This window comes from Pteronotus mesoamericanus, unplaced genomic scaffold, assembly GCF_021234165.1.
Source record: "Pteronotus mesoamericanus isolate MK-2021 breed Mesoamerican mustached bat unplaced genomic scaffold, CSHL_Meso_final contig_164, whole genome shotgun sequence".
NCBI lineage: Eukaryota > Metazoa > Chordata > Mammalia > Chiroptera > Mormoopidae > Pteronotus > Pteronotus mesoamericanus.
This window is the reverse complement of record NW_026555065.1, coordinates 13056250-13083947: the sequence shown is the minus strand read 5'-3', so window position 1 is coordinate 13083947 and position 27698 is coordinate 13056250. Positions and strand designations below refer to the sequence as shown.

Below are 27698 nucleotides of genomic sequence, written 5' to 3'. Positions count from 1 at the left end.
GTTTTATCTTCACTGAAAAAGTTAAAATATGTCTTGCTCTTCATAATTTTAAAATGATTTCTTTAAAAGCATCCTGTGATACAGGAAAAGGATGAAATTGCAGCTCTGTTTAGTGAGACATTAATTATAATTTTATTAATAAGCATCACACCAATTTTACTTGCATGCTTCGAAGCATAAGTAATTGACTTTCACCCAAGAGTTAGAATCACATGAAGTTCCATTGTGTGAGAAGAATTGCTCTAGGTCTAATACTCTAAAGGGAAGAAGGGGAGGATACTAATTATGTAAGTATCTAAGTTTTGGTCTGTTGCCATGCTCCACAAAATTCATTAAAATTTTAAATTCTCACTTTGACTACAGAACAAAGACCCATCTAGAGTTATGCATACCCAGTGAGGTGAGAAGAACAGCTAGGAAGTCATATTGACAATCAACTGTAAAAGTCAGTGGTGAGGATTAAATAATATTGTTTTTTAATGTATATAATACAATGATTGGCATATTTTAGTACCTACATAAAAGTGTTTAATGTTTTGTAAATTTTCTATTTTACAAGAAGATAATGACCTCAAGTGAAACTTGATGGAGGCCTGAACCAACATGCTAGCTCTGGGAATGGAAAGGTAGTATAAGAAATGAGAGAAATTGTAAAGTTAACGAGTGTAAGATAAATTTGGGACAAAGCAATAGAGAAATCAGTGGTGAACCTGGAGTTCCAATCTGTATAAATAAGGGAATGTTGGCATTGTTAATAATTACTGTATTAGAAACTCAGTGAAAATGAATTTGAAATATTAAATTTGAGATTATAATGGCCATTTTGACAAAACTGGTCAAAACACAAATAAGAATTAATAGAAAGTAGAGAAGCCAGATGGAGATGTATAGATTTGGTAGTTAGAAGAAAAAGGAAAAAAAGAAGTCTGAAAAGAGGAAGAAAGACCAGTGAAGGATCTTGTTAGGACTCGTTTCTGAAGAAAAACACTTCCTTAACCTGATATCTCACCATAATTAGACAAAACTAATAATGGCCGTCGGCCTAGGCCTAGAGAGCAATTAGAAACTAAGGTGTCTACTCCCTCTGTGTCCATGTGTTCTCTCATTTCTATTTTTTGATCCCATGTCTACACTCTTCTTATTTTTTGAAAATATGTTTTCACTGCTAAATTTTTACGAAGTTCAAAGTTGACTGTTCAGGTTAGAACTTTACGTTGCTTTCTTGTTGAAATGCCTAAAAAGATCAGACAGACTCCACGTTCCAAATTCCAGTTCCCAAGAAAGAAAACTTGATTGGCCCAGTCTCTACCATGTGACCACTCAAGTCAAAATAGCTGTGTGCAAAGAGGGACTCAAATAGGCCACATTGTCGTGGAGCTATATAGAATGATTTAAAGAAAGGTAACATGGTTAATGTTTTCAGATAAAACAGGTATACTGAGGAAGATTAAAGTTTTATACAAATATTATTCATACCTCAAAAAAGAGACATTTTAGTACACTTTTGGGGTTGGAACCAGGCAACAAGCAGTTGAATACTAAAAGGCTCATGAGAAAGTGCATATAGCAGGTCTCCTCTATCCTTTGGAAGAGTTAGATGAAAGGCACAGTAGCCTGAGAAGGTGACACCATTGAAGGAAAATTAAAAGCTGTCTTGTTTGTTTGCACTTCACTTATAATAAGGTAAGATGTGGACACGCTTATTGCTTAGGTTGGATGAGCCCTGTAGAGAGAAAGACACTTAAGATGCAATCAAGATAAGAGATAATTTGTGGAGCATTATCTTAGAGGTTGTGGTTCAATTAAAAGCACAGGAGGATATCCGACCCTTGGAAAGAAGAGATTCTTGTATCTTAGTGAACATTCGGCACTGAAACAAATATCTTTCTGAATACTACCATAATTGTTCCAGTTGGATGACAGGGAACCTCCGAATTACATCAGTCTGTCCTTAGTCAGAGGGTCTGTTGTGTGTCAGAGGATTTTCAAACACAGGTGAGAATTGAGGCCTGGCCTTTGTGATGAAGTTGAATATTGTAAGAACGTTTATTCCCTAACTATACTGTCTTTCTGCTTAGATCTCTGTGTCTTTGAGTAGTGCATTTTTCAACACTTTGTGTGCTGCATGTTCTGAAATTGCACTAAATAGGCACTAAAAGACTTAATTTTTGTATGACAAGCAAGTAAACCAGTTCCCACCATTCCAGGAAATTGCTTCTCATGTGCTAATTTCACTGTCAAAATCCATATTACATTTTTATTTATATATTATTTTATTGAAATAAGATTTATAAACAGTGAAATGGACACGTCTCACATTTACAATCTGAAGAATTTTAAAATCGAACATACCAACTACCCCAATTAAGATACAGAATATTTCTGTCACCCCAGAAAGTTTTCTCATGTTTCCTTCAAGTCAGTCCCCACCCTTCATATGCAGCAACGTTTTAGCTTTTTATTTGAACTTAATATAAATGGAATCATAAAATATTTACTCTTTTGTTTCTGACTTCTTTTTCTCTGCATAATGTTTTTGAGATTCATGTGTAATAGTGTTTCATTCTTTTTTTTTAAATTTCTGATTAATGTTCTATTATTTCAATATACTGTAATTTGTGTATCCATTCTTTTCTCAATGGGTATTTTCCCACTTTGGGGATATCATCAATAAAGCATCAATAGAAATTCTCATACAAGTTTGGTTGAGAAAATATGTCTTGATTTTCCTTGGAAAAATAGGAATGTATGTTTAACTTTATACAAAACTGTCAAGAAGTTTCTCAAGTGATTATATTCTTTTACATTGTTCTCTGTAATGTATAAAATTCTAGTTGTTCCACAGCCTCTCCAGCATTTGACGTAGCCAGTATATTTACATTTTAGCTATTTTTATCTGTATGAAATGGTATCTCATTTTGGTTTTTAATTTGTATTGACTTAATAATTAAATTAATACTGTAGAACACATTTCCATGTGCTTATTGGTTAGTTAGAAGTAAGTTCTAAATGGTCACTAATTACTAACCCGTTGGGTTGCTATTAAGGATGTGCTTTTGACATTACAGTTAGAGTTTGGACAGGTAGAAGTAATAAAACTGAGCAAAATGAGCAAGCAGCACCTAATCATCTATAAAAATTCTCTGTGAACACATTTTTATTGAGACACTGAAAGTTCAGAGCTCTTTAGATTTCATTAATTAGACATTCAGACATCTAATCAATGTACCAATTTGCCAGCAATATTCATAATTTCTTGTTATAGATTTATTTAGTGTAATGGACTCTGAAGCCAGTTAGTTTGGGTTGCAATTCTAGCTGCATTACTTCCCAGCTAGGCAGCTTTGGGCTAGTTACTTAGGTTCTGTTTCTTCATCTGTAAAGACTTAATAACACAGAGATTACTATCAAATATTAGCGTATTAATCTATACAAAGCACTCAAGAAAATGCCTGGCATATAAGAGACATTAAAAAATGGAAAAGCATGTGCAAAGACTGTTTGATAAATAATTTAGAATAAATTTAGAAGAATAATTAAGGAATAAATATTATGTTTCTGACTATAAGGGCTATAGGACAAAAAAAGGATGACTGAGTAGTAATGAAGCTTTTGTGGAAAAGATTAGTATTGATCTGTCTTTAATGATTGAGACCAGATTAACAGGGGACATTCTAGGCACAGTGAAGAACAAGTATAAAAGAAACTATGAAAAAATAAGCTTAGTGAATGAGTGGAACCATGAAGTGGCCCAGAATAAAGGGTACACAATAGCCTTTAGTAGGAGACCAATAAGGGAAAAAATGACATTCAAGGAAAATTAGATGGAAATCAGTTTGTGGGATGGTTTGGAATGATAGAAAATATTCCTTTAGGGTTCCAGTAAGCTATTGAAACATTAGAGGCCTAGAGTAAGGAGAATGTAAAATATTATAGTGAAGGAACCAAGCTTTGGAGTCAGGAGACCCAGGCAACTACATTAACATCTATGAGACTCACTGTCCACAACCACAACTGGAGATAATACACTTACAAGGTTACTGTGAAGATCATATGACTTAATACACACAAAATACTTTATAGATTTCAAAGTGCTTGTAGAAATACTAATACTAGATGTTGTTATTTACTCCTAAACCAAAAAGCAGCAATGGAAGTGAGTAAAAAAAAAAAAAAAATAGATGGGCTGTAGCTGAGTGAAGAAATTCACAAAATAAATGATTAGCTAGAATAAAGAGGACATACATCATATGGCTTTCATTCTTGGGGAAATGGGTCATTATTGTTAAAAATAATTTTTTAGCTTAGCATAAATCTCTTAATCACTTTCTAGTTTGATCATTTTTATTGGAAAAAATAATATTTATCGGTTTATTGTTTTTACCTAAAACAATAAAAACATGAATAGTTTACAAGAACATCATTTCGCATGTTATTTTGTTCCAGAAATTTTCATTGTCACAGTCATCCCTGTGACCATCAATTACATTATATATCCAGTCCTTTTACGCCTTCATATGAAAAAAGATATAACACAGGTATAAATCTGAATTTACCCATAACAAAATTCTAGAAGATACTTTTTTAAACTTTAACATCACTTTATCTTTTCAAGTGCCTTGTTTCAAATTCTCTGCCGCTCCCTCTTGTCGGTCACTGTTGGTTCCATCTCCAGCTACACTGGTTTTCTCCTTTGTTGTTTTTTAAGGATCCTGCTTGCAGAGTTACACAGTGTTTTCCACGAGGGCGTTCTTGCTCCGAGGAACCACCCTTGCCCTTTGTTAGGTTTGCTTCCTCTCTGCCGAGACAGCTCTTCCTTCCCACCTGATGGGAAGTTTCTCTCAGCTGCTTTCCAAGTCACCAGGAGTTTACCGTTAAACAGATATTTGGGGAACTATGTTTATGTATTTCATTTTTGTATTTTGCCCTGACTGGGATCGAAACCACGACCCTTTGGTTCACAGGCCGTTGCTCTATCCAACTGAGCTACATTGGCCAGGGCTCCTTTATTTATTTGGGGGAAAAAATTAAACCATCAATTATTTATTGTAAGTTATTTACTGCTGAGATGCTTTCAGTGAGAAGCAGAGACTTTCTTGCTGTGTTTTGGTGGGGGATTAGTTATCATCCTAACACAGTCCAGGATTCTTAACACCAACTCAAAAAAAAAAAGAGCAATTAAGAATGAGGTTACTCTATGAGGCTGAGATAAGAATTAAACAGCTACATAATAATAAATAGAATGTCATAAAATCAGATGATATGCATGGGGTTCCTAGGTCAAAGATAGGAATCTAGGAGATCGGCGTCATAGACAGTAACGTAAGCATCATGCTTGAGTAGAGGGGACAAGACTAGGAGCCATGACCTGGTAGGACTGTACAAAATCACATCTCCTTGTCTTCTGTCTCTCTTGCAAATTTATACCTAAACACATAGTTTACCTACCTTTCTGGGTTTGATAAAAAACATAAAATTGTTTATTGATTTGAAAAGGCTTTAACTTAATCCTGGTGATGATTTAACAATAAATTGCTGACTGTTTATAGGTTCATCATCTCTTTTAGCCCAGAGGCACTGTTATAGTCATATTAAGTAGCTCTCTATCAAAATGAATTTGCTAATATACCTGCAAAAATATTTTATTCTTCATTCAGCACTAATATTAGTTGTAGGGTTTATATATTTGCTGTCCAAATCTGCGGCTTGGAATCAAGGTTACATTGCTTGTTAATTACATGATCTAAATCAAGTTTACTAAAAATGTGAAACCTCAGTTTCCTTATCTGGAAAATAATAATACTTATTTCACACAATTATGAGAGTGAAATAAATGAAGTATATTTTAGAAGATTATATATACAGTGCTTGGCACATAGTAAATAATAAATATTATTAATAAGGTTATTATTACTAAAGTAACAATAGTCTCATATTTTAATTTCTCTCAAATTTCTCTTTCCAAAAGACTTAAATCTCACCTAAGACATGCATACATAGTCACTTTAAAGATAGTTTTGAAGGGAATGGAGGCAGAAGGAACAGAATGAAAAAGATACATTTATGAGACAACAATGTTGTAATCAGGGAGCTGTTGCTACCTCAGAGTGGCAGGGGCAGATGTGTTTGTAGGATTGATAGGTAATCAGTCTGCTAAAATGGGCAGTTTTTTAAGTAGGAGGATTTATATATTTTTTAAAAATATATACACTTTAGAGAGGAGGGTTTCAGAGAGGGGCCAAATTAGAGTTAGAGACCATATAAGATAATTGTAATCGTCCAGATGAGAATCATGGATTTATGAATTAGCGGGATGAGGTATTATACATTGGATGTGGATATGGGATGGAGCATATAAATCTAGAATGATATCAATCTAGAATAACCTAGGAATCATCCCTGGGTATATGTCTTAGGTAAGCAGACAATTATTATGATATTAATTCAGATTTTTTTAAAAAAAGATTTTATTGATTTATTTTTAGAGAAGGGAAGGGAAGGAGAAAAACAAGGAGAGAAACATCAATGTGTGGTTGTCTCTCCAGTGCCCCCCTCCCCTACTGGGGACCTGGCCTGTAATCTAGGCATATGCCCTGATCAGGAATCAAACCAGCGACCCTTTGGTTCGCAGGCTGGCACGCAATCCACTGAGCCACACCAGCCGGGGCTAATTGAGGTTAATTAAGGAAAATGACTAGGTTTTAGATGGAGTTTAATTTGGGTCAACCAGATGAAGATATTTAGTAGGTGACTGTGGGCCAATTCTTTTAATGTTTTAAAAATGATTTTGGAGATAAGTATACACCAGTGAAACCATCACTATAATCTATGCCATAAATATATCCATTATCCCCCCAAGTTTCCTCCTGCCTTTCCTTCTTGCTTTATTATTTTGTGACATGAATGCTTAACATAAAATCTACTCTCTTAGCAAAATCTCTAAGCATACATACAGTATTATTATTAACTATAGGCACTAAGATATACAGTAGATCTCTCAGATTTATGCATCTTGCGTAACTGAAACTCTGTACCATTTGGACAAATTCTTCTGTAAACATTTTTTGAGTGATTATTTGTGCTGGGCTCAGGATGTTTAAAACTGGACAAACTATAGTTTTTATCTGTAAGAGGATATAGTCCAGCAGACAGAGACATAAATGAGATTATAATACAGAATTCTATTTGCCTATTCTAGGTTGTGGGAGAGTTTGGTAAAAAGGGAGCAAAGATAAGTTTGATTGGTTGGTGAAGTCTTCATAGGGCAAATGATTTTGGAATTTAAACAATTTTTACAGACAGGGAAGGCTTGGTATGAATGATATTTTAGGTAGAGAGAACAGAAAAGTTATTGAGGTGTGAAAGAGCATGGAGCCCTTAGTGAATAGCAAATCACTTTACATGAGTGGAATATAGAGCAAGTGAATTAGTGTGTGTAACAGTGGATGTATGCCCTTGGGTATGTGTTTTCTGAGACGACTTAAGTACAGGTTGAATTTTTTTTGCTCAAAAAATTTTAAATAATTTTTAATAATAACTTGTTCAATAATTATTGCATAAACAATAGTTCTAAACTAGTAATATAAGTCAGAAAAATCTAGATATAATCTCATAAAAATATCAGAAGCATTGACATAGTTGCTGTTTTCATGTAAACAAAAAGAAGATATTTATTTTTAGGTTAAGGAGAGCCAACATCCTGGATTGAGTGATCCAAGTAGAACAGTTTATGCTACCAAAGTTGGTTTTAAAGTAATTTATTTACCCTATTGCTATTTAAGCTTATAAAGTCTTTTCTCTACAAGGAGAGGTCACATAGGGGTATGATAAATATTTTTTTAATTTTAATTCAGGAGTCAATTCCTTGACATTTTTATTAGTAGACTTGTAGTTGTGAACAAACACCAAATTGTTTCAGACAAGAGGAACTGCTCTCTGACAGCTTGTGAAACCCAGAAGTCATGGGCTTCTTTAGTCAGTCTCTTTCTCTCCTCCATCTTTTGCTTTCCTTTCTCATCTACATTGCCTTGTCTTCCTGAAGTTTGGCTCCTGGCCAGAGCATGTGTTCCCCAAGTCCCTGAGGAACCTGAATGATGGAAAATGGCAGGTTTCCAAGTGAAGGGAGCTGATAAAAGAGCTGGCTCCCAAAACGATATGCAGTTCATGATGTGTCTTTAAAGAATTAAGTAGATTATTTATTTACCCAAATGTGTTGTCCAATGTCAACAAAGGCTTTTGGCTGTTAACATTATTCTGTGATGCATTTCAACAATAAAATAGTAAGTTAAATATAATAAAATTTTATCTGAATAAAATCACATAAAAGTCACAGAGTACTAGTGAACCAGCAAGATCATCATAAACTTCCTCTTCTTTCTCTTTCTTCTCCATCTCCTCCTCCTTAACTTCTTTTTCGATCATGAGATGAATTATATCCAACCAATTCTTGATTTGCTGTAGGAGCATTTTATTTGTGGTGCAATTTGTTTTCTTTTCTTTCTTTCTCTTTCTTTGTTTCAGAGAGAGAGAGAGAAACATCAATTTGTCGTTCCACTTATTTATGCATTTATTGGTTGATTCTTGTGCGTGCACAGGGATTGAACCTATGACCTTGGTGTATTGGGACAATGCTCTAAACAACCAAGCTACCTGGCCAGAGTGTGGCACAATTGTGTGTGTGTGTGGGGTGGGGGGTGAGAGAGAGAGAGAGAGAGAGAGAGAGAGAGATTTCATGCTCTAACTCTATTCACAGTCCTAACCCTGGGGATGAGTTTCCTGCCATCTGCCACAAGTCTGCGGTGGTTTATTAGGATGGTTCTGCTCTCTCAAGTCACGTCTTCTCAAAAATTGGATGTATTATCTGCATTGTCAAATATATGTTCCTATTGAATTTGTTGTTGATTACAACACCTAATTTGATATGACTTCCTATTTTTTCAACCCACTATATCCCATTGCCATATTTGAGCTGGAAAAGATGTATTTTCTCTTGGTATTTACTTCATCATATGAAATATGTCTTACTTGGATTACTTTAATCTTTATTTAAGAAACTTCCAATCATTGAATACCTAGAAAAGTAAAAAACTACTTGACTAAGAAAAGGCCTTACATACATGGATAATATTAATTTGATAAATTTTAAATGTCTGGGGTTGGAGGAATACATTTAAATGTAAATGCTTATGTGTTTCTAAGTAAATGAAATTGAGGAAACAAAATAACGGAGGGATGGTAATATCATGCAGTTAATATAGATTTTAGAATTTGTAGTCTTGTACAACCTTTTCTAAATAACCATTATTATCTTTATTACCATTTTAATTGTGTCTGCCATAAATAATTTAGAAAAAAATTATAATTTAAACTTAGTTATTTGTATTGATTTGCTCTTCAGTTGTTTCAAAGGTAACCGTGTGTTGAAATTCATACATTCCCTTGCCCTTCTGCAATTTTTCACACATTGTGTATCTTGAATACTTTTGGGAATGTTAGAAATGGGATACATCTAGAATTAAATTCTGATATTCATTTTAACATTGCTTTCTTTTAGACACTACATGAAGTCATGTGGAAATGAGATTCATGAAACCACTCCTCCAAGAGAGAATGTCTTTCGTAAATGGAGCTTTGCTTCTGGTTTTCACAGGACATTGACACTGTGGCAGAACCACGGCTGCCCTCCCTGCTATTTTCAGTTATTCAGAGAACATCTGAACAGTGATGCTTGCCTTGGATTTACCAGTTTTCATCCTGATACCTTGTTTATGTTTTTGGAGTAGAGAAGCTTGCACTAATTGCTCTCCATGGTGGCTAATCTTTTCAAGAGCCTGATTTTACCTTATATACATAAGCTTTGCAAAGGAATGTTTACAAAGAAATTGGGAAATACAACCAAAAAAAGAGAGAATCGTCAGCAGAAAAAGGATCAAGACTTTCCTACTGTTGGCCAGACCAAACCCCCCAAGTTTTCTAATACCTTGAAAAGTACTGTAAAGAAGATTGCAAAGTGTTCGTCCACTCACAATTTATCCACTGAAGAAGACGAAGCTAACAAAGAGTTTTCCCTCTCACCAACATTCAGTTACCGAGTGGCTATTGCCAATGGCCTCCAAAAAAATATTAATTTAACCAACGATGATAATGAAGATCTGCTTCAAGAGTTATCGTCAATTGAGAGTTCCTACTCAGAATCACTCAATGAATTAAGGAGTAGTGCAGAAAACCAGGCACAGTCAACACACATGATGCCAGTTAGACGCAATCGAAAGAGTTCAAGCAGCCTGGCTCCTTCTGAGGGCAGCTCAGACGGGGAACGCACTCTGCATAGCTTAAAACTAGGAGCTTTACGTAAACTGAGAAAATGGAAAAAGAGTCAAGACTGCGTCTCCTCAGATTCAGAGTTGAGCACAATGAAGAAAACCTGGGGAATAAGAAGCAAATCTTTGGACAGAACTGCCCGAAACCCAAAGACAAATACCCTGGAGCCAGGATTCAGTTCCTCTGGCTGTATTAGCCAAACACATGATGTCATGGAAATGATCTTTAAGGAACTTCAGGGAATAAGCCAGATCGAAACAGAACTTTCTGAGCTGCGTGGGCACGTCAATGCTCTCAAGCATTCCATTGACGAGATCTCCAGCAGTGTGGAGGTTGTACAAAGTGAAATTGAACAGCTACGAACAGGGTTCGTCCAGTCTCGGAGGGAAACCAGAGACATCCATGATTATATTAAACACTTAGGTCATATGGGTAGCAAGGCAAGCCTGAGATTTTTAAATGTGCCTGAAGAAAGATTTGAATATGTTGAAATTGTGGTATACCAAATTCTAATAGATAAAATGGGATTTTCAGATGCACCAAATGCTATTAAAATTGAATTTGCTCAGAGAATAGGACACCAAAGGGACTGCCCAAATGCAAAGCCTCGACCCATACTTGTGTACTTTGAAACCCCTAAGCAAAGGGATTCCGTCTTAAAAAAATCATATAAACTCAAAGGAACAGGTATTGGAATCTCGACAGATATTCTTGCTCATGACATCAGAGAAAGAAAAGAGAGAGGGATACCATCCTCCCAGACATATGAGAGCATGGATATAAAGCTCTCTACTCCAGAGCCCAAAATCAAGAAGAATAATTGGCAGGTGCCCGATGACAGTGATGGAGAGCTGGAATCTGACCTCAATCGAAACAGTTATGCTGTGCTTTCCAAGTCAGAGTTTCCAACAAAGGGGAGTATTTCCAAGTCAAGTTCAAAATCACACAATGCTAGAGCCAAAAATAAAACTGCTAGTAGCAGCCGAATTTCAAATAAGTCAGATTATGATAAAATTTCCTCACGATTGCCAGAATCAGATACCTTGGATAAACAAACCGCAACCCATTATGGAGAGGCAGTGCCCCTCTGGCATTCACAGAGCGATTTTTTTACTGCAAAACTTAGTCGTTCTGAATCAGACTTTTCCAAACTGTGTCAATCTTACTCAGAGGATTTTTCAGAAAATCCATTTTTCACTAGAACTAATGGAAGCTCACTCCTGTCATCTTCAGACCGGGAACTTTGGCAGAGAAAACAGGAAGGCACACCTACCTTGTATGACAGTCCCCAGGGTTTACTTTTGGATGGGGCTGTTCAGGGTGTCCAAGGGCAGAGTGAAATTGGGAACACAGAAACTGTGGACAGTGGAATGAGTAATGGCATGGTGTGTGCATCTGGAGACCAAAGTCATTACAGTGATTCTCAGCTCTCTTTACATGAAGATCTTTCTCCATGGAAGGAATGGAATCAAGTAGAACAAGGAGCTGATTTAGGTTTGGATTCATCCACTCAGGAAGCTTTCGACTATGACACAAACAGCCTATCTGATCAACAACTAGATGTTTACAATAAAGAACAAGAAGAGTTGGGAAAGTGCCCCAGTGACCTTCAGGATGACTCTGAGAGCTACGATTTAACCCAAGATGACAATTCATCTCCATGCCCTGGGTTGGATAATGAACCACAAGGCCAATGGGTTGGCCAATATGGTTCTTATCAGGAAGCTAATTTTAATGAGTTGTACCAAAATCAAAACCAGTTGTCCATTATGTATCGAAGTCAAAGTGAATTGCAAAGTGATGAATCAGAGGATGCGCCACCCAAATCTTGGCATAGTCGATTAAGCATTGATCTTTCTGATAAAGCTTTCAGCTTCCCAAAATTTGGATCTACACTACAGCGGGCTAAATCAGCCTTAGAAGTGGTATGGAACAAAAGCACACAGAGTCTCAGTGGGTATGAGGACAGTGGCTCTTCCTTAATGGGAAGATTTCGGACATTATCCCAATCAACTGCAAATGAGTCAAGTACCACCCTGGACTCTGATGTTTACACAGAGCCTTATTACTACAAAGCAGAAGATGAGGAAGACTATAGTGAACCCATGGCAGATAATGAAACAGATTATGTTGAAGTGATGGAACAAGTTCTTGCTAAGCTAGAAAACAGGACTAGTATTATTGAAACAGATGAGCCAATGCAGGACTATGATCACCCTTCTTATGAAACACCTTACGAAACCCCACAAGAGGAGGGTTATGATGGGCAGGCAGATGATGTGGTTAGTGAAGGAGTATTGGAACCCTTAAATGAAACATTACATGAAATGGAAATAAAAGAAGATGAAAACCAAAACATCCCTGAACAGCCAGTGGAAATCACAAAGCCAAAGAGGATTCGTCCCTCTTTCAAAGAAGCAGCTTTTAAAGCCTATAAGAAGCAAATGGCAGAATTGGAAGAGAAGATCCTGGCTGGAGGTACTCATGTTTAAATGATACATTATGAGTTAATTGTGTTTTAACATTGGGCGGTGCTTCTTTAGAACATGTTTCGTGTTTATTAGTGGGAGAAAGAATTTATTGGCAAGGAATTTGAATGTTTATATTGAGAAGGATTTTATTTTACTTAGACAGCTCTCCCAATGAATTGAGATTGATGATTTAAAACCAAAGTATTTCAAACAGGTCATACTTAAATGAACCAAACGCTCTGTGGATCAAAATGTATCTGCCAGGAGTATACATAAACCCCATTTCATATTACCCAGGTTTGTGGCATCAGTTATCAAGGAAAGGACTTATTGAAATCAAAGAACAGCCTGGGTCCTTTCCTTGGTCCTATTAGGTTTATAGCATTGGGGAGAATGGTATAGAGAATCTTAAGAACTAGGAAAGATGGACCCCCAACTTTACCATTCTTTGTCCCATGAAATCTACACTTTGGGGCATCTCAATATGAAGAGCTGGGTCTTTACAGCCCACCTTAGCCAGTCCCATGGAGAACCACAGCCTCCCTTACCTTCTACTAATGCAGCTGAGGGAGAGCAATAGAACCAAAACTCTAGGCCATGCCTGAGGAGTCACAGTTCACTCTACCACTCAGTAAGGTGGTAGAGTCGAGAAATTTCCTCCTGAAGAGTAAAGTAGATGTCTCTTGCTATTAAGTAAATGAAAGGAGTACCTTACCTAAAATTTTACTTGTTTCTTGGAGGAATAATTTCCAATCATACTCTTTTGAAATGTAGCTGCATATAATTAAAAACACTGTTGACTTTTCATTTCTCAGCCAAAATTCATCTGCATTTACCTTGATCCCAAACCAATTATTTTATTTGCATGCTTATCACTTTATATCTTTGAGATAGTTTGATATAATCTCAATTTTAATGAATTATATAGTCAATTTTTTCTTGATTAACACATTGTCACCTTTATTTACTCTATATTTACTCTATACAATATTTCATAAAGGTATATATTTATGTAATCAAGTGTTACTTGCTATTATGAAATAATATAATAATTTATGTAGCCAGTAACAGATTATGGTTTTTTTGTCTTGACCAAAGTTGTGATCTACTCAACTGTGTACTACTCAAAACTGGCCATTTTCTGGTTTTTATGGATGAATAATCAGATATCTTTATTGTTTAACTGTCGTAGGTGCTAAGACAATTGAATAACAATAAGGGTTCTCTGCTCTAAAAATATGTCTATGTAAAACAGCACATTCTATGTAAACTATTTAGGAAACAATATACGACAAGGGGATTTTGGGTATGTTGGTTATCTTTATTTTTTTCAAGGTTGAGTTCACAATTATATTTAAAACATGTTTGAAAATGCAAAATAGTGAAAATTTTATGTAAAGTTCATATTGGAATAATGTCTATTTTATTTTAGAGTGACTTTTAATAGTTAGATATACTATTTCTAAAACTTAGTTGATAGGTTCTTGGGACACAGGTCAGCAGTTTAACATTGCATTTTATTTACTGTGGATTCAGAGAAGTCTACTCAAAGTTGAATTAAGACTAAGCAGTGAATGCATGTGTGTGTCTATCGTGATGTAATCTATATAATTTTTAATGCCAATGTGTTAAGGTCTCTGAAATGTTAACCAATATTATAAACACAAAAGGTCAATACAATTCAGAAAAAAAATAGATCTTCATCAACTTTTTTAAAATTCCAAATTAGCAAACCTCTGCACACTAGAGTGTTGCTGGTAATGACTCTTCAAACTAGCTTACAACTCTAGTGCAACTTATCCTTAGAAAACACAAGTGCACTAGATATCCACATACCAGCAGCTTAAGAACTCTAAAACAGGTAAAACAATCTTGTACCACTTATTTGACATTCTAAGCCTGGCTACAGAAAACTCAGACTCTACCACTATCTTAGAACTTGGCTTGTTATCCTGTGAGCCAGCTTCGAATGGAATCTGTTGTATATCATCTATCCTAGAGGAAATCACACACACGTCTTTAAGATGCTCTTTGGTTGCTTGAAAGGCACCAGATTGACTACCCAGGAGGCTGCAGTAGCCTAGATTTTAAAGGCCATCTCTTCTCCCCTTGGCAGCAGTGAGACAGTTGTCCCCCTCCTGTGCCACCAATATGCCTCAGAAGGAAGGGCAGCCAAAAAAGGGCATTTTTCAGTCCCCTTCTTTGCTCATTGCATCCCAATGAGGTGCCAATTGTCATGATAGATTTTTGTGCTCATGGCCATCTGCTTACTGGGCTTTGGGTAAATGCCAACATATTTTTCTCTCCATGACTATCCTGTCACCATTTGGGAGCAGTGCTATCTTTTCTCCATTTCTAACCTGGCAAGATTGGACCACAGAACTCTCGGTGAAAACAGTGTAGGATACTGACATAGCTAATGGAATTATAAGCTCAAAGATTAAAATTATTTCAACTTTTACCTTCAGGGACCTGGTAAAGAGGAATTTTAGACTCAGATGTTTATATACAGAGAGATTTTGGTGCAGGTGATTCTAAGGAACTTTACCTAGAACACTTGCCTATAGGGACAGAGACTTAGAGTGTGTGTAGCCAGAAACTCCATGAAGTCGTATTCCTCCCTTGTTACTGGACCCTGCAAAGTGGTACCTTTTGTATATCTGGCCCGAACCCCACACCATGGTGGTGACTGTTTGATCCCCACCTCCAGCCTAGCACCAGCTGTCAATTCGAATGAAGTATTGTCTCTTCTGAATTCTCATATACCAACCTCTGATGGCATGTTCTTCTATCTTTTGTAATGGCAGTTCATGCACATTTCTTATTTTCTTATTCAACTTTAATATAAAGGCAAGTGGTCTTGTCTTTTTCATCCTTTCATATGCCTCATGCCTAGACCAATGCTTTATCTAGAGATAGCACTGAGATAATACGTGTTAGATGAATGTCTGAACCAAGGGAAGCAAGATACTAAATACAAAGTCCAAGCTTCGAAGTCAAAGACAAATCCAAACTGTGGCCTTGATTGTTGAGACTATGACTACATCTGGAGAGTTCAGAAGTGGGATTAGAGATAAAATCTTATTATTGATCACTACTATGTACCAGTGATTCTCCAAGCAGTTTATCTGTTTTATTTTTTCACTTTTTACAAAACCACTATGAATTTGATTCAATTTATTATCTCATTTTACTATCTCAGGTAAGTAAACTGCCATGCTGAAAATTTAGGCAACTTAATGCCATACAGCTAGTAAAGGGTGGATCTAGAATTAAACAGATGGCTATTTTGGTTATTTCAAGCAGTGATATGCTTACTCACTTCAAATGTTGTTTTACTCATGTTCTAAGATGAGGAAACAAGATGGAGGGTAATATTAACCACAAAGTTTATTCCAACTAAAAGAGTTTCATGAGAAATTAGTAATAATATGAAAAGCACTGAGGAAGTTTTGATATGAAATAGTTAATTCTCAGTTTTTCTACCTCAAATTTTTGGTTCATCTTATAAACTAAGACTTGTAGAGCCCAATTAATACTATGCAATTAGCTGCTTAAAGGATGATGTATTTGAAGTGAATTTTTCTAGCAGAAGAACAGAAACTTTGCTTTGTCTTCAAATGTCATTTTCAGGCTTCTGTAGATTCCAAAAAGATTGTGACATCTGCAGTTAGCATAACTACTAATACTTTTATCATGGTGTACACTTTGTTTTCTGAATAGTTATAGAACTTATGGAAATACTTTGGTTCCTAATTAGAATATGGACTTGAATGTAAAATTTTTTTCCTAAGGTTGATGCTTATTTTAGAAGTTCCCAATCTGGGAGGTTGCTACATCATCTAAGGAGCTCTAGGTAGTACAGTAATTTCTGTTCTCATAGTGGTCATATAAATTATAATTTATTAGGATCCTGTCACTGACCATTTTGATTCTGTAATGGTCATATATTGGAGCGTAGGGATAAGTATCCAAAATTTTATGTTATTGATGAATTATAGGTGTCATTGTAAATAAAACAACCACCACCATTACTACACATATACAAATAAAAACATAACAAAACAAAATGCTAAAAATTCCAAAGTGTAAAGTAAAATAGACAGCTCTTTCTATTCTTCAGAGAAAGATAATCTGTTCTAGACTCTATATGCATAAATACATACACACTCCTTTTTTTTCCCTTTTAACATATAAGCGATATTGACCTGTCATGTATTCGTGTTGTTTTGCAATATGTTTTTTTTCTATGTAATATATAGTTGAAAGATCTCATTTTATTATCTATGACATTTTTTAATTATGCAAATATTTCTACTATAATTACTGCATAATTTTTTGACTTGGTCCCCTATCGAACAGTTAAATTCCTTACAACTCACAAACTATGCAACCCCATCATCTAACTTTGATAATGCAACAGCATACATGTAGGATAAATTCCTATATGTAGAATTACTGGGTCAATGTATTTAGTCCAGTTTAGGGGAGTTACGAATTCATGAATTCTAGGCCAGTTACAAGTACATTATGCTCATAGCACCTTTCATAGTGGTAAATTTACATTTAAGTATACGATTACTTGATTATTGTAGATCTCTGCCACTAGACTAGATTGCAAAGTCAATGCTTGAATTTTTCATTCTGCTGCTATCATAATGTCAGAGCCTGCCCCAGTATCTCTTATAGAGTAAATCTTTGTTAAATAGTTGCTGAATAGATAAATAAATGCAAGATTCTTCTATAAAGTTGCTGGGCTATTTAGTTCCATAAAGGCAGAGAACATTTAGAATTCAAATAAACTTTAGTTTTATTTCTTTCAATTAAAAGGACATTTTTTATTATAAATTGTAATATACTACCATAAGTAAAACATATTTGGGAGTGAAAACTCAACTTCCCCTCCCCACCTTTGGCTCACATCTATGAGAAGGTTAGCTATTCTTTCTATGTGATATAACCTACGCATCTCCAAGGACCTACTTGAATTCACTTAAATTCCAGGCCTAATGTTTAAGAAGAATAAATATTTTAACTGTTTAGGCCTTGGCGGCCCAAATCTATTAAGAAGTTCTTCTCAAACTTTAGAGTGTATCTGGGTCTCACTTGCAGAGAGCCTAGGTCAGGAGTGATGGGGTCTGCACCGTCTTCCCTGAAAGGTATATGTAAATTGAAAATTTTAGAAATCACCTATTTCAAAAGGCCTTGGAGATTCTGCTGTAAGAACCACTCAGTGCATTATTTTGCCTATAAATAAACCATCATCATTCCCCATATTCCAAATTTTATCTGTTTTTAAAAGTTTGAAGATGATGATGATGATGATGATGATGATGATGATGATGATTATACCTTTCTTCAAAGCAAGCATGGTAGTACGAGTAATAGTAGAAGGCAACCCATCTGTAAAGTGTTCCATTCAAATTCAGGGCATAGCCGTAAACTTTTGCATTAGTCTTGTTTGTTTCTATACTCTAGAATTGCCTATAAAATATTGTATTGGTTTCTAAAAGAGGCTGTGATCTAGAGAGGAGACCTGTGAGGGCGGAAGTAGCTGAGGGCCTTTAGAGGCAGCAGAAATAGCTGGCATCTCTACTTTTTGCTAGGCGTAAAGCCCAAAAGGCCCAAGGGCATAAATCTTCTAGGGGAAAAGACCAAGACTCAAAGAACATGTGTGTTTATAAATCATTTGAGGGGGAGCTAAGTAATTGTGGTTTGCATAGGAGATTATTTCCAAGTAGAGCCAAAGGTCTTAAAGTGTGAAAAGCAGCTAAGAAAAAGAGAGGGAAATCAACACGTATTTAATGCTTTCCCATCAGATCCAGGTCTAGAAAATTTAAGTAGCTATTTAAACCTCACTATAATCTTGGGAAGAAAGTAGTATTAGCTGCACTATACAAATGAGACAACTGAGTCTCAGAAAGGCAAAAGCAGATCTAAGTTCACACAGCTAAGAGTCTGGATGGAATCTGACATACATCTGACACAATCCAAAGCCTGATGCTGTCTCCATGACTTTCCTTTGGAGGATAGCCAAGGATTGTCATGAGAGAGCATGGCTCATGCAGTTAAGCACAAGAGTAATTTGCGCTTTCAAAGTCAGCCAGCGTTGTGTCAGCAGCTGTAGTAAGTACTAATCTCTTTTCACACAAAGTAAGTGATAATAGTTTGGACTATACTTGAGAATATACCTCAGACTACAGGTGAGCGGGACATTTCTTCCAGGAAGGTTTTTTGTTGATAGGGCCGTGGTTATCTGACTAGGGACTAGGGAAGGCTCTAAACATCCAAGAATGAGAATTGTTGGGAAAAAAGCAAATCCCTGAGGGATTGGGGTACTAGAAAGGTCATCAAAAGAGTGACCTAGTTACCTGAATTGAGGTTCAAAGTCAGAGATGAGTCTCAAGGACAGGTATGAAAGCCTGATTGTTCTACTGGCATCCAAGGACTGAGCCCCATGAGCAGGCGGAATGACTTGATGTCGAGTCCCAGTTTGTTGGGGTAACCTGACCATAAGTAGGGCCGTTCCCCATGCTAATATTATCTTAGGCCCGAGATTTTCAACCTTTTTTATCTCACGGAATACATAAACTAATTATTACAATTCTGCAACACACCAAAAAATATATGTTTTTGCTGATCTGACAAAAGATAGGTATAATTTCGATTCAGTCACACTGGATAGCTGTTGTGTGTTAGCTGTTGCTGTTTTATTAATTTGACAGTCTAAGGGAGAAGAGGCCAGTGCTGCTGACTAATAGTCAAGTATTGCATGTTTAAAAAGTTCTTGCAATACACCAGCTGAGAATCGTTGGCTTATGTTGTTTACATCATTTACAAGACCAGAGAGGACTAAATGCCTTAATGGATTTCTTCCCTATAACTTATTTTAAACTAGGGTACACTTTTTCTCCTCCTCCTCTTTTTTAAGGAAAGCATGTTATGGAATCTTGTCAACTATCTCATTCATCAAACTTGGTTCATTCTGGCTCTTAGCTACTTCCAAAAATAAATTTTAAAAAACCCTCAGAGAATAAAAATGACTAACATTCAGCAGACTCAAGCAACTGTGATGTGACTGTAGGCAATCCTGAAGGCTACCAAAGACACTTTGAGCAATATCACTTTCTTTGAATAAATGCATCTCTCCCTACTCCCTCAACTGTTATGACTGCCTTCAACTGATTCCTCACTTCTTCCCCAATTTGACCATGATTACTTCTTTAAAAGTCATAGTGCCCGTTTTGAAGGATAAAATTTGAAGTTAGTGTGAGCATTTTGTTAATGTAGCATTGACACACACATACTCACATGCTTACATTTTCTTAAGAACCCTGTAAGGTAGGTAGCTAAATAATGGCCATCATTTATTGAGTCATTTGCTATGTCAGAAACTATTTAAATATTTTATAACTATAAGTTATATAATTCTCATATAATAATATTAACCCTATTTTTATCTCCATTATCTTGATGAGAAACAGAGACACTGTAACTTACCTATGGCAGATAAGGCAGGAAGTGTCAGAACCAGGATTTAGAATTAGGCATTTTATTCCCAGATTATATGTGCTTACTCACTGCAGCCTAGTTTAAGATTTCAGAAATTAAATATTGATATTCATCTTATAAAATAGAGACCTGAGTTGGCAAAATGTTTATTTATCTGACAGTACCAATTTGTCAGCAGAGCTACAATTATAAGCTATTCTGCAAAATTATAAACCAGCACTGAAGCTAACAGACCATTTTCTCATTTTGCATGATATTTTTACAGGAAACATGATTATCCTGGTATTTGCTATGTAACTTGTGATAAAAAGAAATTGTGACTGTATGTAATAGTGGCAATAAGAAATGACAGATTAAAGATGATCTTATTTCCCAGAGATGTAGGTTAAGCTTCTCCTTTTCTTAATGCCTTTTCTGATGCTTAGTGATGTCTCATGGAAAGCTCTTGGTTTTAGTTCTCTATTTTTGTTTTCCAGTGATTACAGTTAAAGATATACACAATCTCATGGACATTCACATGAGCAGAAAATGCGAATTCATTTAATGATTAACAGAATGGTATATTACTACATGAGGGAAGCCAATAGGAAATTCCCTTGTTGATCAACATTCCCTTTGCATTTTCTGAACATGTAAAGAAATTTTAATATTTTTAAAAGTTAACTTCTACATATACTTAATCCTCCTAAAACATCAATGAGAGGCTTTTGCCAAACTCTCTAAGTCTTTGTTTCTCAAAATATTTACTAGTGGTTATGTAGGTTGTAAAACTGGCAAGTGATGGGACCAGGTATCAGCCCAAGGACTTCTAAATCCTACTTTGCTAGTCTTTGCAGAGCAACATGTCTTAGCTACTTGCTCACATTTATGCTTCTTTCTCCTGTACATTCAAACACCTGGCATGCAATACAAACTTCGTGGGCCGTGTCAATAGCATATCTCTGCTGATTTCTAAAGTTAGTGGTTCTCAAATTTTAGAATGTGATGATCACCAGGAAGTACCTATTAAAAATATGAATTCTACAATCCAGTCTCCAGTTGATTCCAGTGCAGGATGATCTATATGTCACATTAAGAAAAGCTTAATTGTTAATAGATCCTAAGTGCTCTTTTCCTTTTATTGTTTCTGTATTGATTTCATTTGCTCGATTGGCTTGAGTTCCCATCTGTGTACTGATTGTCTCAAATCAGTGTCTTTGGGCTAACTCTCCCTTCCTCAAAGTTAGTCTATTTTGTACATTTATTCTTTCAGTCATTAATTCACTTACTAGTTCACTCATTCTTCAAAAAAATATCTAATTGCCTGGCTGGGCATCTGGCATATAATAGTGACAAATCTTTTTTGCTTTTTGTCTCTGTTAAGTGGCTGAGGTGAATTTAAAAATAAAAATTACACAAATATCATTTTGAAATTTAATAAATGCTGTAGAAGTAAATACAAAATACTAAGAAAGTGTATTATAATGTGTTATGGAGCCAAGCACCTGAAACCTGTGTAATTTTGTTAACCAGTGTCACACCAGTAAATTCAATAAAAAGGAAACGAAAAGAAAAGAAAGCATATTATGATTTGGAAGTTAGAGACAACTTCCCTGAGGACATGAATGACACTTGACTTGAGATCTGAAAAATGAATACATTGAACTAAGCTAAGAGAAAGGAAAAGCAGCATTTTAAACAGAGGAAATGGCATGGACCAGGGTCTTAAGGCAGAAACATGACATGATATATTTGAGAAACTTAAAGCCTCGCGTAGCTGGAGTGCATTAAGCAAGACAGAATGGTATGAGACAAATCTGGTGCAATATTCAGAAGCCAGGTTTTTCTGAGTCTTGTGGATCACTTGGGGGTGTTTTTTCCCCTCCTCGTAACCATGAAAAGCCACTGAAAGAGGTTGCCGAAGTGAGTCGGAGGACATGCGTCAAGTAGGATATCCCTCGGGTCTAAAACTCATCATGCCTAACAGGCGACCTCTGTTCTCCCTCCATTTCCTAATCCTGATTCTTCTCCTTGATTTCCTATCTCCATAAATGGCATCACCATCCACCTGTTTACTCAGAACAAAGAGTCATCCTTCTTGGCTCCTTCCTGGTCACGCTGTAGCGGACATTTGTCTTTTTTTGTTTGCCCAAATCTTAATTCCTTTTTCGTTGGTAGTTCTAAGTGCCTGAGCCTCTGCAGGATGTAGTGCCCTAAGCCCTGCTGCAGAAGCCGCAGGGAGCTGAGAGTTCCTTCTCCCCACCCCTGGCAGCCATGACTTGAGCATATGATGTAGACTTGGCAAATAAGCTTCTGCCCAGGACTTTAAATTTGTATCAGTCATTTAACAAGACCTGGCAATTTTACTTCCTGGTTATATCTCAAATACAACAAATTCTCTTACTCTCCATTGTCTTTACAATGGTTCTAATAACCACCATTTCTTGCTTGGACTTATTGCTAAAACATCTTAACTAGTCTTCCTGTCTCCTCGCTTTGCTCCTCCACTTCCCTTTCCCCAATATGTCATCTCTCTGTATCTAGTAATTCATACAAATGTGCAAAACTGTATAAAAAAAACCTTTTGTAGCACTTTTAGGTTAAGGTCCATACAAGCAGTGAGTCTTGTGTGTTGAAAATGCCTGTTTGCTTGTAGCCTTCCTCACTAGGCTGTTAGCTCTGGGTAGTCAGTACGTGCTACTGTGTCCTGTACCCTTGGCATCTCTCCTACTGCCCTCCAGTGACCGGTAATGAGGCAGCTGAGCATAGTGGTTAAGGGCATAGGCTCTGGAGTTGACCTACAAGTTGTAAGATCTTAAACATGTTGTTTAATTTCTCTGTGGCTCAGTTTCATCACCAACAAAGTGCAAATAATAATAGTATCTCTGTATGATAAAATAAAATTAAAAATAGCCTTTCAGCCAAACCAGTACTTAGGAAGCCAACCTACCTAAAAAGCATAAAGACTTCTTTTGATCTTAAACTATTTCTGAAAAATATGAGCCAGAAGGCAAATGCTACAATTACCTTGCTATATATTAACTTAACTAAAATAACCATCCAGAATGCATTTTGGGAAGTGACCAATTATGTGATTATTTTTGTGGTTTGAGTCCTTGAAAGACTTTGGGCACAGGCAGCTTGGCACAAGCTCCTCCACACAGTAGTAATAGCTACAGTTATTGATGTTTCCATGAAACACAAAACACATGCAACTGCCTGAGCTCTCTGGCTTGTTAATTGCTTTGCCTTGGGGCAGTTTCAATATAGAGACCCAAGTAAGCCCATCAATATTTATTGATTAATAGAAATGTGGGGGGCTCAAGATTAGGGCAATGGAAAGGGAGAAAACAGAAGATGTAAAGACATGAGTTATTTCATTGATAGGGTCAGAGTCTAGTTCAATTCAAAATTATTTTTTGAGCTAAGTATTGTGTGAGGCACTGTGGCTTATAATCAAGTGCAATTATTATTTGATTATTCATTCAAAAATATTTACTAGCACTTACCTAAATGTACTAATCCTGTAAAGGACATCATGGTAATAATTAGAAGACACAGAAAAGATAACTTGTAACTGGATGACTAACACCAACTATTTAATTATCAATCATTATTGAATTCATAGCTATAATTACCACTACCAATAAGCTAGAAGATAAAAAGGAGCATAACATTAAAAATAATAACTATCCTTTATTCATTCCAAACTACATGACAGAGGTGAGTACTTTGCATCCATTTTTCAACTTAAGTCTCCACACAACCTCAAGAGGTGCAGCTCCTGTCTCTGGAACTCCATGCCACCTCTGAGCCCTCCTCTGACCACAGTATGTGAGCTCAGCCTCCTATTCCACTGACAGTCTCCCACTTCAATCGGGTGCCTTTATTCTTTTATATTTCTACCTCCTAGTTCCCCTCGTGTCTAGGGGTTCCCCTCAGCAGCCCTCAGCCAGCGGTTGAGCCATTCATTCAGTGGTTGTTAGATCAATGCTGCTTCTACCCCACACAGGAGGTCCCGGCTGAGTAAAACCCCTATTGTCTGCAGTGGCAGCCTCACCAATGAGCCCCTCCATTGGCTTTTTCTCCTCTGTCTTATTCTTCCTGCCCTTTAGTCATGCTTGCAGGGACCACCTCTTCCCAACACCACCTGCCCTCATGTTCTTGTTTAGCCTCTACTTTTGGGAGAGCCCCAAATAAGACCTGAGGTCACGATTATTAATAGTCATTTTACAGATGAGATAAAAGAGCCTGAGCCCATTAAGCTGAACCTCACTGACCAGGCTGACTCGCCTTAAGCAGAACCAGGGTTGGAATACCTGCCCCTGTTCTTAATTACTATGCAACCTCTTGTGACCAATATGAAAGTACTAGTGAAAAAGGTCTAACTAATTGTCATCCGAATACCTAGGTTTAAGAGGCCTTAGAAATGATTTCAGACAGTGAGGTGAATTGGGTTAGGAATTATTGTTAGTGACAGTAATAAGTCAGCAAAATGCTTCTCTTTTATGTTGAGAAGCATAAAGGCAAACTTGTGTAGAAGTAATTGGGGCTTCCACCACCCTCTCCTTACTCCCCAGCTCTCCTGACTGGCAGTGCTGTGTTTTCTGATTAACTGTCCTGTATCCACCTGTTCTTGGCTTCATCCTTCCTTGCCCTTTCTGACATTGCTTTGTAAGATGACTTTGATATGTATTGTAATTGATTCTCAGTTAATAAGCTTCATCTCCTGGGGATGTTTGCATTTTTATGCTTTTTCTCTTCCATTATTCAATGCCAGGTTTTCCTGCTGATAAAGGCATATTAGGCATTGGCAAGAAGGTGGGGTATAGTTTTTGGATAGCAAAACTTGCCTAGATATCTTGAAAATCACACCATTTTAGCAACTGAGAACACATGAGGCTAGGCTTGAATAAAATTATTTTTGAACATTTTGAGGTGGAGTTGGAAGGACTGATAGAGACAGATGGGAAGAGCCAGAGAATTATTTATGTCCAAATGTTTGGGAAGGAGCACGGTGCGTGTGTTTGCTGTGTGAATGTGCATGCATGCATACTGACCTAACAGTACAGGTTAGTGGGCAAATGGATTTCACTGAATTCTTTCATAGACACTATAGAGGTAAGGATCATATATAGTAAACCTTTGATCTGGCTGCATAAAATTAACTGTGATAGCAGTCAAGTACATTATCAAGTACGTTAACATGGTCTCATTATTATTAAAACAAATAACCAATTTTTGTATATCACTAATGAATTTTGTCATAAATCTTGTTTGTTACAACACTGAGTTATTATTACGTGGTTGCTTGATACTTACTGTCTTCTGCTTAGGTAACTTATTGTTCTGCCCATAACTTAAACATTTAGTGGAGCATTCATTAGGAGGATTTTCTTTTCTTATGGTCTATATCTTAAAGACCAAGGAAGATTATAGAAGGAGGAAATATATCTAATTTACAGTTCAGGGTCAGACAATTGCTTTGTGCTGAATAGTATTAAGTTATGAATATTCATTTATGACTGTAATTTGATTCTTTTAGTGGCTTTGATTGTTCATGTGCATATAAATGATTTAAAAAGGAAAGTAGTTTGTGGGGAAGGAAGTCATTTCCATGTCAAAGTAAATAAAATCAGATTGATAAGAAAATACTCCTTTGATTACAAGACAATAAATGTCAGGGATGCTTGGGCAAGCCTAGAGGCTGACTCTTCAAAGAAACTTTATCCACTTTTTGGCTTCCCCATTGCATTGGGGAATGATTCCTCAGGTTTGAAGTGCAAATAACTATTGGAGAGTTGTTTGTCATACTCCCTTTTGTACAACCAGACTCACTGTTTTTAATGTTCAACAGCAGAAAACAAAGGAAAAATAGATTTTATATGGCATTTCTTAGACTCATGGTTTTTTAGGCTAAAAGGACCTTTCTAAATTATTTAGGTCAATTCTGTTGAGGGAAGTGAGGGCCTGGGGGTTAAATGTTTTGTCCAACATCACATAGTAATTTTTCTGAAGAACTTACTAGAAACTGGTCCTCCTCATGTAGTCAGGTGTAAAACTATATGCTGGCTTGCAATAGAAGGATGCTGCTGATAAAAGAACTCTTCTTTAATAATGGCATAGATGCAATTAATAATAAGACTGCCTCAGAGTTCATCACCTAATTTACAGATGCAAAATGCTCAATGCACTTCTATTTACCAAGTTACCAATATTAGAATGAAAATCTGAAAATGCAAAAATAAAAAAAAGTAACTGTTCAAACATTTTTCAATGATGTTAGTTAGAGAGCAGTGTTACTTCAGCTATATCTTAATGCCTAATTTTCTCTGTTGAGTGATACTTAAGATGATTCTTTAGATCATCTTTCTAACTACCGTATTTTGCTGTACAATGAGCACCTTTTTTTTTGCCCAAATTTTTGAGGGAATAATAAGGATGTGCATTTTACATGAGTAGTACTAATTCTGTATCTATAGAAATGTTTTTAATTCTTTTATTTATGCTTATGCATTAAAGTGTAACTCTAGAAAGCAGTAACGATATCCATATGCAAAAATATACCCTGGAATATGATAACTGGTTTTGTTTCTGAATATAAATAAATAAAAAAATTGAATTAAAACAAAAGATTTTTTTCCTGAAAGTTTGGGCCAAAAATGTGGGTACGCATTATACATGGCAAAATACGGTCTATCTTATTGTCCTGGAATTTTGGAGCTTGAACTGATCTTGCAGATCATTGAGTAGAGCTATTCCCAAGCCTGGATGCATGCCAGCATCACCTGGGCAAGTTTTATATACAGAGGTTTGGGGATCTCACTCCTGAGGCTTCTAATTGAATGGGCCTGGAGAAGGATCTGGAATATGTATTGTGAATAGAATTCCCCGAGTTTCTGAAGACCAGCGGGGTTGGTGAACCCTCAACCTAATCCTGTCTCCTTGTTTTGCAGATAAAAGAAGCTGAAATCCAGATATTACGTACCTGGTCATTTTTTTGTTTTGTACAACTCAGTAAATGTTCTCCTACTGACCTTACTGAGTGCATGCAACCTATATGTCCATTTACTGTTCATTTTTGTGGGTTAGGAAAATGAACTTTCTAGTAAAACCCTATTATAGACAGTGACGTCTCATTATAGGGTCATTGAATTAGTTCAACTCCGTTGGCAGCATTGATGGGGGGCAGAAAAAGAGCGCCATAGAAAGAGGGAGGGAGGGGGAAGAGGGGAGAAGAAGAGAGAGAAGAGGAAGAGGAAGAAGAAGAAGGAGGAGGAGGAGGAGGAGGGCAAGGGGGAAGAAGGAAGAAGAAGAAGAAGGAGGAGAAGGAGAAGAAGAAGGAGGAAAAAGAGGAGGAGGAGGGAAAGAGGAAGAAGAAAAAGAAGAGGAGGGGGAGGGGGGAAAAGGAAGGAG

General features: G+C 36.4%; 1 protein-coding gene across 2 annotated transcripts in view; it reads left to right on the top strand.

The window, feature by feature from the left end:
* Positions 1–27698, top strand: part of UNC13C (unc-13 homolog C) — a 502857-nt gene that overhangs the window by 8289 nt on the left and 466870 nt on the right. Inside the window, exon 3 of one of the 2 annotated variants that reach the window (XM_054565404.1) lies at positions 9554–12798. In XM_054565404.1, coding sequence (XP_054421379.1) covers positions 9807–12798 — 2992 coding nt within the window. In that variant the 5' untranslated portion in view covers positions 9554–9806. Of the gene's footprint in view, positions 1–9553; positions 12799–27698 lie in introns of those variants that run through there. The other variant, XM_054565405.1, reaches the window with a different exon arrangement.